A 17,818-nucleotide genomic window follows, 5' to 3' on the forward strand; every position below is an offset into this window, starting at 1 on the left:
TTCCTGGGAAAAGATAAAATAGGAGAAGACATTAAATGTTTCTTTAATTCCTGAAAAGCTGATTCGCATTGTTTCGTCCACACAAACTTTGTCAAATTCTCCGTCAAAGAAAATAATGGCTTAGCTATTAAAGAAAATCCTTTCACAAATTTTCTATAATAAGAACAAAAACCCAAGAAACTACGTACCTGCTTCTTGATGCGAGTGGCCTTCACTTGGACACAGTACAATTGGACACTGTGCAAATAGACACGTTACAAATGGACACGAGATTGTGCACACGGTTCAATTGGACACAGTAATTTTGGATACAGTAGCTTTTGGACACATAAGAAAATACGCATCGTTTACTTGGACACCGCTCAATTGGACACTGTTCATTTGGACACCGTTCGTTTGGACACCGTTCATTTGCCCACCGTTCGTTTGGACTCTGTTCATTTGCCCACCATTCGTTTGGACACCGTTCGTTTGGACACCAAAATTTGATTTAAGTTATACGACGTAATCCACACCAAATTTTTGTTTTAAATAAGAAATAGGTTTGGGTTAGGTTATATCTTCCGGAAGTGGAGCCCCCCCGCAGGGGAGGCGGAAACCACTGTATCCATGCATGACATCCAAATATGCGAAAGGCTAAACAAAGTGCTAAAAGCAATGTAAAATTAATGACATCAGTATCAGAGATATATAAGTATGAATATATTTTATTTTGACAGATATTATAACCTTCAAATGTATCTCCTTTTCACGATTTCATATTTTACATAGATTTACCAGTATAAAGTGTTATAAGAATACTGATTATATTTTCCCAAAATGATTTTTATTTCTCTCCATCTGTTACATGTTCAAACAAACAGTGCGCATGTTTCTGTATACAAATGAACGGTATCCAAACGAACGGTGGGCAAATGAACGGTGTCCAAACGAACGGTGGGCAAATAACGGTGTCCAAACGAACGGTGTCCAAATGAACGGTGCGCATCTTTCTGTGTCCAAACGAACGGTGTCCAATTGAGCGGTGTCCAAGTAAACGATGCGTATTTTCTTATGTGTCCAAAAGCTACTGTATCCAAAATTACTGTGTCCAAATGCACTGTGTCCAATTGAACCGTGTGCACAATCTCGTGTCCATTTGTAACGTGTCCATTTGCACCGTGTCCAATTGTACTGTGTCCAAGTGAAGGCCACTCATTTTCTTATGTGTCCAAAAGCTACTGTATCCAAAATTATTGTGTCCAAATGCACTGTGTCCAATTGAACCGTGTGCAAAATCTCGTGTCCATTTGTAACGTGTCCATTTGCACCGTGTCCAATTATACTGTGTCCAAGTGCACCACTCCCTCTTGGTGCGAGGAACTGGCCAATCCCTAACAGCAGACATTTTCTCAGGATCCGTTGTCACTTCAGAAACAACATGACCGAGATATTTAATTTCCCTTTTAAAGAAAGAACACTTCTTGGATTCAATTTTAAATTGGCAGAGCGCAAACGCAAAAAGACTTGCCTCAAATGGTCCAACATCTCCTCGAAATTATTACTGAAGATAATTACATCATTTAAATACACCAGACAAATCTTGGATAATTTTTGTAAAACCTTTTCCATCAATCGCTCAAAAGTGGCAGGGGCATTACAGAGTCCAAATGGCATACATGTAAACTGCCACAAGCCATTTCCAATTGAAAATGCTGTCTTATCTTTATCTTCTGAACGAATTTTCACTTGCCAATATCCGCTCTTCAAATCTAACGAAGAAAACCAAGAGTTTCCGGATAACTGGTCAAGTATATCATCAATCCGAGGCATTGGATAGGAATCTTTTTTAGTCACGACCTTTAATTTCCTGTAGTCGACACAGAATCTAATCGTCCCATCTTTCTTTTTCACCAAAACAGCAGGAGACACCCATGGACTTTGTGATTCCTCAATTACTCCTTGACGTCTCATATCTTCAATAATCGTATCTACCTTTTCCCGCATTTGTAACGGAATTCGTCGGAGAGCCTGCTTAATTGGATTAGAATTGTTCGCATTAATTTCATGCGCCTCCCCATTACAATTTCCAGCCATTATTTCCTCCGAAAATATGTCCTGAAAATCTACCAAAAATCGAGCAAAATTATCCTCCATTTACTTGAAAAATCTTGAGATTCCTTCTGAAAAAGTTCTTTCAAAAATGGAGGAACTTTATTTATGCAATCTTCAATGCGTGAACATAAAAACTTTTCTTTTTCCTCCACACTAGGATTGCCAAAGATTGACTCAAAAATGTTTTTCAAATTAATCATGGACAGAAAATTATTTCCCAATAAACAATCTTCAACTATATTAGCGACAAAAACCAGAAGTTCTACAGAACATTTTCCCAAGCTAATCATCACGATTACCTTGAATTTTACGGAGACTTCTTCCCCCGTGGAATATTTCAAATCAAAAGAATTATCAAGAGGGATTCGCCGCTTAGGCATTCTAACAAAATTACTCCTGATAAGAGACACATCCGAACCCGTATCAATTTTAACATTACACAACTGTTCATTAATAAACCCTTTAAAATTAAACAGATTCTTATTATTAGTGCCAGTATTATTGCTAACATTTTTACAATTACATAAATAACTCTGTAATTCTATTGGGGCTCCTTGTTCTCGCGTCGAACCTGCCCCGAACAGCTCGACAAAATTCAGTTTCCTCCTTTCTTTAGGAATGGACACTCCGCTCGAAAATGGCCTGAGCCTCCACATTGCCAACATTTTTTTACAAATGTTTTATTATTATTTGTGCTAGAACTTTTGTAAAAATTTTTATATTGTTCCTGTTTCTTTTCTTTAGCTTTATCGCCAGAATTTCCAGAACTTCTTTTATTGTCAAATTTGTTAAAATTATTTCTATTCTCGAAATCAAAATTCCTTCCTTTAGCGAAATTATTATTATTATTATTATTATTGCCAAAATTGAAATTATAATTCCGTCTTTCAAAATCATTTTCCTGTATAACCTTCACCGCCATGGCCCTTTGTATGGCCATTTTCATGGAGGTGATTCCCTCCAACTGCAGAGTTCTTCTCACAAATCTATTAGACAACGCGGTAACAAACTGCGCGCAAGCAATTTTATCTCGAACTTTGTGCGTACATTCGGGATATGCTAACTGCGAAAGCCGTTCAATTTCAGAGCCCAAGATAGCCTCATCTTCCCCCAACTTTTGCCTTCTGTTCGTAAATTGGGAATAATATGACTGTGACAAAAATCCTTCCCCAAACCGCAATTCTAATTTGGATTTCAATTCCGCGTAATCGAGATTCTCAATATTAACGACACACTCCAATACCGCACGCGCTTTTCCTCTAAGACATGATACGAGGGCGACGCTTTTCGCAGCGTCACTGCATCTAATTGCTCGCGCGATTAACTCGAACTGTGAGAAGAACTCCCTTAGCGGAACAGTCCCATCAAAAATATCCGGCTTTAATTTAAAGCCTAATTCTGTATTAATATTAATTGAATCGCGCGCGTCTCTTTCAAAATTAGGCGTAACATTGGGCATAAAATTTCTGTTAATAGAGCGACTTAGCTGGTTGTTATTATCCAGCAGACGAATCCTCTGTTCCATTCCACGTAACGCTTCGTCGCGTTGGCGCAGTAGTGCCTCAAATATAGCTCGCTGCTCATCGTGTTGGCACAATTGCGTCTCAAAATCGGCTCGCTGCTGCAATCGCTCCTCGCGTAGCTCACGGATCTCACGCATCGCTGACTGAAGCGTAACCGTTTCCAATGATGGTCCCGATGTCGTAGCCGCCGTTGAAGTCAGACGACTCCTCTTTCTCGTCGTAACTCCTGCCGTCGACGAATTTGCCTGTTCCGTCTCCATTTTTATAGACGAAAAAACACACAATTCTCCAGAAAATCGTCCACTCCGTTGTATCCCGGCTGAGCCCCCAAAATGTTGCGTCCGCGGATCGCAATCGATATAACTCGAATCCGCGTGACACAACCGACACTCGCGTACCGCAAGTAAATAATTAACACTCCTTTGAAAGAACGAAAGGAACTTTAATATAATAACACAGAACACTATTATACAAGGAACACAGAACAATAACGGTTATTGTAATCTCGAATACGTCCGCCCGGAATGACATTCGTCGCCGATCCCTCTCCAAATGAACGCCGTTGTTTAATAACAACCCTTAGCAACGGAGACGGGTACAGCAGATTCAGGAATAACGGTCGGGAGTGGTGCACTTGGACACAGTATAATTGGACACGGTGCAAATGGACACGTTACAAATGGACACGAGATTTTGCACACGGTTCAATTGGACACAGTGCATTTGGACACAGTAATTTTGGATACAGTAGCTTTTGGACACATAAGAAAATACGCATCGTTTACTTGGACACTGTTCATTTGGACATCGTTCGTTTGGACACAGAAAGATGCGCACCGTTCATTTGCCCACCGTTCGTTTGGACACCGTTCATTTGCCCACCGTTCGTTTGGACACCGTTCATTTGCCCACTGTTCGTTTGGACACCGTTCATTTGCCCACCGTTCGTTTGGACACCGTTCGTTTGGACACCAAAATTTGATTTAAGTTATACGACGTAATCCACACCAAATTTTTGTTTTAAATAAGAAATAGGTTTGGGTTAGGTTATATCTTCCGGAAGTGGAGCCCCCCCGCAGGGCGGGCGGAACCTACTGTATCCATGCATGACATCCAAATATGCGAAAGGCTAAACAAAGCGCTAAAAGCAATGTAAAATTAATGACATCAGTATCAGAGATATATAAGTATGAATATATTTTATTTTGACAGATATTATAACCTTCAAATGTATCTCCTTTTCACGATTTCATATTTTACATAGATTTACCAATATAAAGTGTTATAAGAATACTGATTATATTTTCCCAAAATGATTTTTATTTCTCTCCATCTGTTACATATTCAAATAAACAGTGCGCATGTTTCTGTGTACAAATGAACGGTGTCCAAACGAACGGTGGGCAAATGAACAGTGTCCAAACGAACGGTGTCCAAATGAACAGTGGGCAAATGAACGGTGTCCAAACGAACGGTGGGCAAATGAACGGTGTCCAAATGAACGGTGGGCAAATAACGGTGTCCAAACGAACGGTGTCCAAATGAACGGTGCGCATCTTTCTGTGTCCAAACGAACGGTGTCCAAATGAACAGTGTCCAATTGAGCGGTGTCCAAGTAAACGATGCGTATTTTCTTATGTGTCCAAAAGCTACTGTATCCAAAATTACTGTGTCCAAATGCACTGTGTCCAATTGAACCGTGTGCAAAATCTCGTGTCCATTTGCAACGTGTCCATTTGCACCGTGTCCAATTGTACTGTGTCCAAGTGAAGGCCACTCATAACGGTCACAGACGACCCGCAGGGACGCAACAATATACAAATATAAGTAATCTCTTTGTCTGTCTGTTTGTCTGTCTGTCTGTCTGTCTGTCTGTCTGTCTCTCTCTCTCTCTCTCTCTCTCTCGCTGCTCGTTCTTTATTGTATTCGTTCATCTCCATTATTATATTCTTTTATTTTTTCGACTTTTATTCTTTCTATTCTCGTCTTCCTACATAATAATACATTAATTTATTCATCTTTATTTTATACAACATAAATGAGATATTGTGTACGTCATAAATAGAAAAAGTATTTAATTATGTGTATTTTTGTATGTATATGTGTTGTATTTAACTATTGTTAAATAGAAAAAGAAAATAACTTGTGTATCTGATTTATGATGTATCAAATAAATATAAATAAATAAATTTATTTATTTTCATATAGGGAGACGAGACTAGAAAGAATAAAAGTTGAGCAAATAAAAGAATATAATAATGGGAATAAAAGAATACAATAATGAACGAGCAGAAAGAGAGAGAGAGAGAGAGAGAGAGAGAGAGAGAGAGAGAGAGAGATTGATTGATTGATTGATTGATCTTTATTAGCTTTCTCAGCTATTTGTAATACAAATCTAGTTTACATTAATTACAATATACTCCTTTAACATTCGCTTAAACGGCACAATTCTTTCATTCCGCTTTATTTCAGCTGGCAAGGCCATACATTTTATACATTTTCACTGCTTCGTAAAACATACTCTTTTGCGCACTCCTTGTTCTGCGATATTTTATTGCAATATCCCCAGCTTGTCGTGTTTGCCTTTCACTCTCATTTCCCACAATTTCTAACCTATTTCTTAATTGCTCCGGTAACATGTTCCTTAAAACCTTAAAAATAAATATACACACATTATAATATAGCCTCTGTTTTATGGACATAAACTGCAGCGCTTGCAGCATACGCTCCACTTTGGTATGTCTATCACATTGCAATATGATCCTCATGGCCCGGTTTTGTGCTTTTTGCAATTTACTCAGCTGTGTTTCCCCCATATCAATTAACAGCGTCGCACAATACTCAAAGTGAGGTGCTATAATTGTCTTATATACAATACATCTAGTGTATGCCGATATATAATTACCTATTCTATTAAAAAAACTCGTTTTTTTCCCTATTTTCTTTAGCATATAATCACAGTGGTCCTTAAATCGTAGTCTATCGTCAATAATTATGCCTAGGTATTTCATTATTTCCACACGTTCAATCTCAGTTCCATCCAAACATTTCAATGTTATATTACCTCGCAGTTCTTTTCTTATACTTCTAACAATCATATATTTCGTTTTTCCTGCATTCATTTTTAACTTATTTATATTCATCCACTCTTCTACTATAGTAAATGCCATATTCATTTTGCCCTCTAATTCCGCGCTGCTTTCTCCAGTTACATATATTAACGTATCATCTGCAAACATTTTTATACTACATCCTTCTGGCTAGATTTTTATTATATCATTTATATATACTATAAATAATAAAGGTCCTAATACAGATCCTTGCGGTACTCCATATTCTGTGGTCATTAATTTAGACCATTTATTGTTAAATTGAACCTGCTGTGTTCTATCCTTTAAATATGATCTTAACCATTCTATAACCATTCCCCTAATTCCATATTGATATAATTTCTCTAATAATCTTTCTCTATCTATTGTTTCAAAGGCTCGCTTAAGATCCATGAAAATTACCCCTACCATTTTTGCCTCACTAACTATCAATTTCTCATCAATGACTGTTTGAATCGCTGTTTCACACGAATACTGTTTTCTAAAGCCCGACTGATGTTCTGTTATAATACCGTTATCTTCCAAATATGTTTCAATTTGCTTTTTAACTACTAATTCTAACACTTTTTCAAATATTGGTAACATATTTATAGGCCTAAATTCACTTGCTTTTCTAGCTTTGTCTATTTTTGGAATCGGTATTATTGTAGACGTTTTTCAACCTTTTGGACAGCAACCTTCCTTCAAAGAATTATTTATTATATCAACAAATTCCTCTTTTATTACGCAAAATGCTGCCTTTAATATATCGCTAGTTATTCCCTCCTCTGTACCTTCCTTTTTCGGTAGTCCCATAACAATTTCCTGTAAATGCTCTCTACTAATCATTTCAAAATTTTCCATAATTCCCTCGTTTTCAATAACATAAATAATTCTTTTACATGCATTTCCAGTTTTACTCCCATTTATAGATTTTACTATACTATTAATACTTTGTATATAATATAAATTAAATTTATCTGCTATATTGCATCCTTCAGTGCTGTCTAATATTTCAAAATCTATATTCTCTACTTCCCTCTTACCTCCTGGTTCGCCTCTAATTATTTCATTTAGTGTTTTCCACATAGATGTCGGATTTTCTTTATTAAGATCTATCATATTTTCATAATATTCTTTCTTCTTTGTCTTAATTAATTTAACTACTGTATTTCTTTCAATTTTAAATTGCAACCAATTTTGTTCCGTGTCATCATACAATACCTTCCTATATGCCTCATCCCTTTTAGCCGCTGCTTCTCTTATTTCATCCGAAAACCACTTTTTCCCTTCCCATATTCTCGGAATTCTAAAATTTTTTCTAGGTGCTGTAGCGTCCAACGCATTTATAAAACTATCAACAAATTTCTTCGCTCTCACACTGATATTCATATCTTGGTTTTTCTCTAATTTATTTTCCACTAATTTAATAAATTCATCTATATTAAATTCTCTATAATTCCTAACACTAAGTTCTCTGTATTTATTATCAAATTTATTCGCATTCAGTTCAATTTTTAGCCACGCATGGTCCGTTATTTTAGGTTCATGCATTACCTGCACTTCTATTTTATTATTAGCAAAAATTAAATCTATAATTGTTTTACTATCTTTCGTAATTCTCGTCGGTTTATTTACATATTGTTTCATGCCTAAGCTCAACATTGTCGTTTGTAACTTCCTTGTATAAAACGAATCTAACATAATATCTATATTAAAGTCTCCTATTACCATACATTCTCCCCGTTTTATTAACTCTTCTATTATATCCTCCAGAAATCTCACGAAATCACCATGCGATGCACTCGGTGAATGATATATTACCATTATTATTCTTCTATACAATTTGTCTTTCACCTCAATCGCAGCACACCAACAATTCGATTCTAATTTTTTTACTAATACTACTTCATATTTAACATCATTCCTTATATATAAAACAACCCCTCCTGTATTTCTATTTTCAGCATCGCATCTAATTATACTATAACCTGGCACGTTCACTTCACTGTCTTCAATTTCAGCGATCAATCTTGTCTCTGATAACGCTATGAATGCCGGATTTACTTTCTTCATAATCTGATGTTGTATCTCATCTTTATGCGCCATCAAACTTTGCGCGTTTGTATACAATATTATTTCCGCTTCCTTCTGTAGTTTCTATTTCGCATCTTCCCAGCCGGCTCTCCTCTTCTCCTCCTGTATCGCCCTTTTAAATGTTGGACATTCTGGGCTAAGGGCGTCGTGTTCATCACTTATTTTCAGGTTGTATGTTCGAATTTTAAACATACAATTTATACATTTTTTCTTTGTTGCCGTTCATTCAATCGCTTTATGATTTCCCGCACATTTGTGGCATGTTTCATCTCGCGTACAGTTTTTTGCAATATGATAGTATCCCCAGCATTTAAAGCATCTTTTAACATTAATGTGATTGAATATAGGACATTTTCTCCATCCTACATTTAGTTTCCCTTTTTTTAACATCAATTCATGCGTTTCTTCATCTACTTCAATTATTATCGAACCTTCTTCTTTTTCTTTTCTTCTAAGTTGATTATTATCATTTCTTTTTTCTTTAACTATTTTCTTCACTATTCGCATTTGGAATCCATCATTTATTGCATCAATTCTATTCTGCTTCTTGATTGTAGTTATTAAGTCATCATCATCCAATCTCATTTCTTCTTCGCTGACATTGATAATTTTTATTTTAGGCTTCATCTGCGGTGATTCCGTAACTTTGAAATTTTCTCCTAGTTTGTCCTGCACTGTGGCTTTCAGCGTTTTCATTTTTTCTCCAGTTTCACAACCCATGATCACTGTTCCCTTGCTTCCTTTTTTTAGCTTCGTTATTCCCATCGCCATGTTTTTGATATCTACCTTTTCTTTTATCAATTTTTTTGTAACTTCACTCTCTTGTTGAATCTTGGGTTTGATAATTATAACATTCTCTTTCTTTTTCTCTTTAACCGCTTCACTATAGCTCCTTTGTATTCCTCCTGTTGATCCACTTCCTTCTCCTTGTATCATTCTTTTCAGCTCTTCCAGCAATTCCTGCTTTACATTTCCCAATTCTTCACGAACTATTTCCTTGACCATCATTTTAATTTCCTTTTTACATGCTGTTTCATCCTTTATTTCTTTTACAACTTTTATCAGCCAATCTATTTTTACGTCAATAGTCGATGATCCACTCGCTCCTGATATTCTATTTCCATTACTTGGCGTCGTAAACGAACCTGTAGATCCTGTAGATCCTAGCCTGTCCCTGCCGCCCCCGGCCACTGCCGATGTCTTCTTCATGTCTGCTTCACTTTCAATTGAAAATCTGTCAAATGGGCCAGAACACAGTACCAATTCTTGATTTTTATCGTAAATCCTATGCTTGCTTACACATCCTGGATGGTAAAATAGCTTAATTGGATTCATCTGATAGCAAGACTTGCATGTTACCACCTGATTTTTTATTGTCTTTTTACATGCCGAGCATCGATATTCACCATATTCATCGTCCATGCCGATAATTATCGGCCGAAACCGCAAATATCAGCGTAAGCGATCAGTCACCTCTGTTCCACTGTCACACGTCAGCACTTTTGTGTCCACCTTTAATGTCTACCTTCCGTGTGAGACTTTGGTGTCCCAAACAGAAAATGCACTTCTCACGCCCACAAAACAGCATATCCCGGCTAGATAACACTCATAGCTAATGCCGGTCTATGCCGCTATGACTTGAATAACTTTCTATCACTCCCCGTAACTATTTAACCGTTTAAAAGTTATTACTTTTACGGAGCGATGTTTGACACGTCTTCTCCTCCAGAGAGAGAGAGAGAGAGAGAGAAAGAGAGATAAGCGCGAGTGAACGTATAAGTGAATATGCGAGGAGGATGAAGCGAAGCGATATGTAGTATATAGTGAGCGAGCGATTAGAAAGAGACAGAGCGTATGATCGAGAGAGAACAGATACTGCAATAATGTTAGTGCGTACATGTATATTACTCTCACACGCATGAAAGAGACAAAGGTAGTACGATTATGTCTGTCCTTGTCATGTAAGATTGCAGCTCCGTCTATCGCGACATCACGCAACTAATCTACTGCTCTGTTTTACTCTTTAGCCTCGATCTCGCACACACACATATGTACGAAAGTGTTGCATCGTAAAATCTTTTTTCTAAAGCTTCTAAACTCACTTCTCTAAGTTCACTTATACTCTTTGATGAAATGCCGAGTGCGGGGTTTACTGATTAGGCACGTACAGATTACAAATTTGTTATATTAAGTAAATGTTGACGGCAGAAGCCGAATAACAAAACTGTAATTTTCTCATTTTTTTTAACTTTTCATATGAAATGTTAAACTCCGCACTCCGTTATTATGTGTACCTTAATTGTGGAAAAGGATTTGTTGATATCTATAATCAACAAAAAGATTTTGCATTCCTACTAATATTCGCATTCTGTCGATAATCCGGCATCCTCTTAAACACTACGGGTGGCCTTTAGTGTAGTTCCAACCGCCTGACCGCCTTATCCTTAGAAGGATAGGGCATCGGCACTTTCTGCGGCTTATCCTTAGAGAGACTAGCGCGCTTCTATAGTCTAAAGGCCGTGTATAAAGGTGAAGTCAGCGCAATACGGACGGTTATCCTAATATGGTTCATTAACTCTACTAGTACGGGGTTCAGTCGCGGTATATGTACAAGCGGTCTTATAATTTAATAGATCGCGGTATGAATACAGAACGATGCTATATCTGAACGCGGAGACCAAAGCGGTCTTACGTTACAAACGGTCTTGCAATCTAACAGGTCGCGATATTGATACAGAGCGGTACTAGAATCTGTTAAGATACGGAGGCGCAAGCGGTCTTACGGTTTTACCAGTCACGGTATGTACAGAGCGGTACTAGAGTCTAAACGCGGGGACCAAAGCGGTCTTATGTTACAAACGGTCTTGCCATCTAACAGATCGCGGTACTGATACAAAGCAGTACTAGAATCTGTTAAGACACGGAGGCCCAAACGGTCTTACGGTTTTACCGGTTACGGTATGTACAGAGCGGTACTAGAGTCTGGACGCGGAGACCAAAAATGATCTTACGGGATAACAGGTCGCGGAGCAAACAAACGGTTACGCGACTTAACTAGATGCGGAGAACGCGGTATGGTCTTATGAACTAGCAGGATGCGCCGTCCCAGCAACCGGGTAGCTCGGCATAACCGCGGGTAGCTCGTGACCTGGTTTAACGCGGGGTAGGATGCGCCATCCCAGCAACCGGGAAGTACGGCGTAACTGCGAGTGGCCCATAGCCTGGTTTAACACGAGAGGTAGTTTTGGATCTGGAGTTAATGAGAGGACTCAGGATCGGGAACACTACGCTCGCCGGACCATCTTATACAGGGTGATTCAAAACAACCTTCTGTCCTTACAATGTCATTAACTTGACACTATTCTAAGACGATTTTTCCTTTGCCAAAATTTTTTTCGAGGCTTAGTTTTTAAATTATAAGCCAAAATAGTTAACGAATTACGGGTCGCGTACGCGAGGCAGGCAGGGGTGGCGCAACTCACCGTCCGATGCTGGTGATTACGTGAGGCGCTCGCTGCGATCAACTGTTTGCTACATACGATGGAGTGTATGTGTGAGAGAGAACATATACGCGTATACACACACCAACAAATTCTCTCTCTCTCTCTCTCTCTTTCTCCCTCTCTGTCTCTTTTACACCCATCGTATGTAGCAAACAGCTGATCGCACACACGCACTCTCTTTCTTCTCTGTCTTTCTCTTTTATATCCATCGCGTATAGCAAACAGCTGATCGCACACACGCACTCTCCTTCTCTCTCTCTCTCTGTCTTTCTCTTTTACACCTATCGCGTGTAGCAAACAGTTGATCGCACACATGCACTCTGTCTCTCTCTCTCTCTCTCTCTTTCTCTCTCTCTCTCACACACACACACACTGATTCTTACCTTATATGTAGTAATTCGTTGCCCTCATACGACTCAATAAGTAATACTTCCGTATGATAGAACGAGTAACTAGCAAACTTTTTTCACTCATAAATTGTACCACTTATCGAACGAATTAATCTACGCACTTTATCGATAAATTGAATTTATTAACGATTATAACGGTTAATCACAATCTACCGATTACTTATTAAAATATCTCGAATAAAGAAACGCGTTATTCGATGCGGAAACTGCGCGACGACAACAAGCAAGTTATATCGGTACTAGCGTTGCCGGCTGCCGAACAACTGAATGTATCACATTACGCGTGATCGACGCGGACGCTATCATGTGTCCCGTGATCGGCTAAAGCCTCCGACATTGTAAATTTGATAGTTTCGAAAACATAAAACTATAAAATATGAAAATATAATGACGTATAATAACATCATTTTTTTTAATAAATTCAGTTTATCGATAAAGTGCATGGATTAATACGTAAAAGTTCGATAAGTGGTACAATTTGTGAGTGAAAAAAAGTTTGCTAGTTACTCGTTGTATCACACGGAAATATTACTTATTGAGTCGTAGGAGGGCAACGAATCTCTACATACAAGGTAAGAGTCAGTGAGTAAGAGAGAGAAAGTGAGAAAGAGAGAATGTGTATTTGTGTGTATACGTGTATACGTTCTCTCTCACACATACACCCCATGTAGCAAACAGTTAATCGCAGCTAGCGCCTCACGTAATCACCAGTATGGGACGGTGAGTTGCTCTGCTCCTGCCTGCCTTGTGTACGCGGCCCGTAATACGTTAACTATTTTGGCTTATAATTTAAAAACTAAGCCTCGGAAAAAATTTTGGCAAAGGAAAAATCGTCTTAGAATAGTGTCAAGTATATGACATTGTAAGGACAGAAGGTTGTTTTGAATCATCCTGTATACCGGCGGCTAGCCTTCCACTCACGCAAGTCAGTGCGTAGTGGAGCGGCCCCACGATGGGGCCGATACACGGGTGTGGGAGCTTAGGGGCGCCATAGGCTCCGAGCCTCCGAATGCGCGCGGTGGGTCGAACCACGAGGCCATTAGTAACGGTATCGTTACAACTATTTATTTTCATGTGATCATATTCTCTATATTCGCGAATTTCTTTCCATTGGCGTAAAATTTTTCTCACTTAATTTAGTTGGTATATTAATTAATTATATGTATTACTTTGTCCATTTTACATTTTATTTGTTATTTTTTTATTTGCCTTATAGCCATGCTGAGGCATTAATAAATAAATAAATCAACCAATCTCTCTCTCTCTCTCTCTCTCTCTCTCTTTCTTACAACAATAAAATAAGAAGGAAAAATTGAAAAGGAAATGTGAAGGAAAAATCCTATATTATGCCCCAAGAAAACGATGTTATACCTCTCATTGCAGTAAAAGTAAAGATGATCCGGGATGATGTACAAAAGTGGTCTACAACGGCATATTAAAATTGAGTAAGTCATCGAGTTGTTTGACAGCTCCGTTTTTTCAAACTGTTTATCAATATTCTCATATTATCTTTTCTAATAATAAAGTTCATTAAATGTTTCTTAAGTAAGTATTTATACAAAATCATTTGCGCGGAAGAAAATTAGAGGCATGGTTCCGCTCGTACAACTACAGGCAAAAGAACAGCCAAGAGATGATATTTCAAGTTCCACAAGATTCAGGAGCCACGTGAAGAGCATTTACAGCTAAGTCCTTCCAACAATAGAGATTGATATGTATCCGAAGCCCAATTAAATGTTATTTATTATTTATTACTCGTTTAAATTTTTATTTTCTTAAAGAGTTTAATGAAGAAGATGCTATAGAATAATCTTGTGAAGTTTGGTTGAAACATGAAATCACTATTGAAGACTGTAGGGCGAATGGCGTAGGGCGAATGCCGAGGTAGGGGCTTAAGAAGTTCTCTTGTGAGAGCGTGAGTCCACAGTAGATACCCCCCTTGTTATCCGAAAATTCCCACCCAGCTCCGATGTTGTACCACTCGTTCCGCAAAAAGTGAAGATGATCTCCGGATCGACGTGCAAAAGTTTTTGAACAACAAAGGCATATTAGAATTGAATCAGCTATTAAGTCGTTCGAGTATATTATTGACAGCTCCGTTTTTAAATGTTTCTTCAAACTGTTCATCAATGTTTTTCGTGTTATCTTTTCTTATAATAAAGTTCATTAAGCATTTCTTTAAATGTTCATTTAATGTTTTTCGTGTTATTTTTTCTTATAATAAAATTCTGCTCACAAAACTTCCTCTACGAGGAAGACAGAATTGAAAAACCCGCTTGCTTTAAGGAGCTTCAGCTTTGGGATAGAAATAAAATGATGAGAAAGCAATGTACAAATTTCTAATTTGCACAATTTTCGGATTGTTTTAGACACCACTGTGTTTATAAAAAGTAATCGTATAATGTAGAATTGGATTCATAAAACTACATTCTCTGGAAGATATCTTAATCTCTAATCTCTTTTCAACATCCACTCTGCCAAAAAAGGCAGGTGATCGGGCTTATAGATACAGTCTTTTTATTATCACATCTGTTTCTCCATTCTAAAAATACCGATTTCATCATAAAAATTTTACTTGATAATTCATATTCGTTAACTTTTCTATTTCAAATTTTTCACCAACGATTTAAAATATTATTTAATAAGTTTACAGTTTTTAATACAAATGATGAAAATAATGAAAATGGTGAAAAAACGGTATCGTATTTTACGTTATCATACATTGCATCTGTATCCTAAAAATGTATTATAACATAACCAAAGATCTCAATGTCAAATCGGCCTATTGCAGTCTTAATAAATTATATAAATATATTAAAGTCTGTGACATATTAATGACTGTGACGCATCATATGTAGGGCAGACTCGCAGACACTATCCTTGTATCTACAAGGGTTTCGGAAACCATATTAAAAGAAACACAACAAATCAATCGGCTATAACTGACCACAGAATTGACCACGAATTTAAGTGAGACAAATCATTTCTCCAAAAACGGTTAATTTTTAAGCTGACGTACATCAAAAGACAGCTAAACAGTCTTAATTTGCAAACAGATACAAATTAACTCCCTGATATTTATGCGACCGTTATCAAAAAATTACCAAAACTTCGAGGATCGATCTAATTTTGAAATAAAGACATGTTGGTTATTTACTATGATGGAATTGTCACTTGCTGTCTTGAAAATCCGTCAATTGCTCTCGTTCTTGTCAGATAATGTTTACCCTTGGGGGAACATTCCGGACAAGTTGAAGATTTAAAAAAATACAGGACTCAAGTTACATTTTACTTATTCTTGAGGTATCTAAATTAATTATTGCAATTTTTTTCTGTAATCGACCCTCGCTCCAACTTCAATTCCAAGAAGTTTAGGATCTAAACTTTAAATACCAATACTTTATATTCTGCAAATACTTCTTAGTTCGTTACCCAAAGGAGGAGTGCGGTTCGTTAAGATAGGAGTGAAGTAAGAATATGTTCGCCTTCCATCCGATTATAGACAGGGCACCGAAGGACAGATTTGCGTGCGCACGTTAGAAATTGTTGTTTTTCATAATTTATATTTACATTTATATTTATATTTTATATTTATATAATTTACACTGATGCGATGTTGATAAGTTAGTATTTATATTACGCTGAAGAAGGTCCAAAAAAGGAATCAAAACATCCGTTTCATTTAAAATATGACAAATATCTAATTCGAGAGCAACTGAAATAAAGTATGCGCCTCGAAACCAGCGCTGGCTCTAAAATCTATTTGTATCTTAATTAAAATATTATTCATATTTAATTTATTGGCTCTTCTTCTATTTAATAATTATATTTTTTATTAATAATATTAATTATATTTTTATTAATTATATTTATTATTATAACTTATTGCACATGACTGATTTAAATAATTTTTAAATAACATAGATTTTATAATTAAAACAATTTATAATAATAATTTACTTCTTAAAATAATAAAAATACCTAACACAATAATCCGCTGCAATACAGATTAAAAAAAAAAATTTGAAAAAGTAAAAATTGAGCCAGCAATACACAGCATAGTAGCCGCGCACCTAATCAAGTCACGCCTCTTAGTTGCCAATCTGTACTTATAGTTTGGTACATATCCCAGTAAAACAGCTACGTCATATCCACGTCGAATCCATATAATTTACGTGGACTACGTGGATGCAGATTTATCCACGAATTATTCACATGGATACAACATTCTTTTTTCATCACTACATCGAAGTACTTTATCCTCGAAATATCAATGTAGATTTTATGTGGATGTTTCTACTGAAAATTATGATTGATTAATCAAGATATACTGTCTTTATCGCAATGTGATTTTTAATGAATAATCAATTTATGAATATTTTGATCTCTGTACATACTACAGATGAGGTAAATTTGTATTGAACAAGACAATATTACTCTATGGGGAAAGGAAACATAGTGATAATAACAATTACAGAAAATGAAGCATTAAAATAATTTTATTCTGATCGGCAATGCCAGAAACAATAATTCCTCTCTTGTATAAAGATAAGTTACAATGTTTCAGAATGAGGCATTGGAAAACAGACATTCTTTGAATCCAATTATCTTCCGCGTCCTTTTTAGGCAGAGGTAACAATACAACTTTTTTTTTAATATCATCTAAACACCATCTGTGTAGTGATCCAAGGTTGCTAACGATATATATGTTTATACAGCTGGAAGAAAATGGATAAGAAAAGAGATCTGATCTTTCTCTAAACTTTCTGCCAATCAAATAGTTTCCTTCATTACATTTTATAATATTTTCGATTTTAAGCACTTCATTGGCTTTTGTAAGACAATATGCATTAGCAGACCTTAAAGAGAATTTTTTATCTGGCATTTGAATTTTGTTATACTGCTCTCCTCGACAATTTAGAGTTGGTCCCATATTATGACGTTTTTCAAATGATAATTCATTCTTTGTAGAATAAGAAAGATGAAGCATAGCTGCCTTTTCTATCACACGGCAAACTATTTGAGAAAGTGTCTTCCCTGGTGCATGCAAAAAGTTCTTCATGTGTCCCAAAAAACTTTCAAATTTAAATGCACTAAATTTT

The 17,818-nt window shown here is 36.7% G+C and overlaps 1 protein-coding gene across 1 annotated transcript; it reads right to left on the reverse strand.

Moving 5' to 3' along the window:
- Positions 1–7,384: 7,384 nt before the first annotated feature.
- Positions 7,385–10,225, reverse strand: LOC138942866 (uncharacterized protein PF3D7_1120000-like). The gene is made up of 2 exons (XM_070313330.1): positions 9,235–10,225; positions 7,385–8,127 (listed from the first exon to the last, which is right to left on the reverse strand). Exons 1-2 carry the CDS (start codon positions 10,223–10,225, stop codon positions 7,385–7,387), a joined length of 1,734 nt encoding a protein of 577 aa, XP_070169431.1.
- Between the last annotated feature and the right edge of the window lie 7,593 nt (positions 10,226–17,818).

Source organism: Polyergus mexicanus, unplaced genomic scaffold (genome assembly GCF_030449975.1).
Source record: "Polyergus mexicanus isolate NDT 795.1 unplaced genomic scaffold, iyPolMexi1.0 SCAF_24, whole genome shotgun sequence".
Classification (NCBI taxonomy): Eukaryota; Metazoa; Arthropoda; class Insecta; order Hymenoptera; family Formicidae; genus Polyergus; species Polyergus mexicanus.

Excerpts from the sequence above, each read along its gene's own strand:
- LOC138942866 (XM_070313330.1), bottom strand. The coding sequence starts at position 10,225 with ATGGACGATGAATATGGTGAATATCGATGCTCGGCATGTAAAAAGACA. Across the intron at positions 8,128-9,234 it reads AAGAAAAGAAAAAGAAGAAG|TGGAAAATAAATTAGAGAAA; the intron begins GTTCGATAATAA and ends TTATTAAATTAG.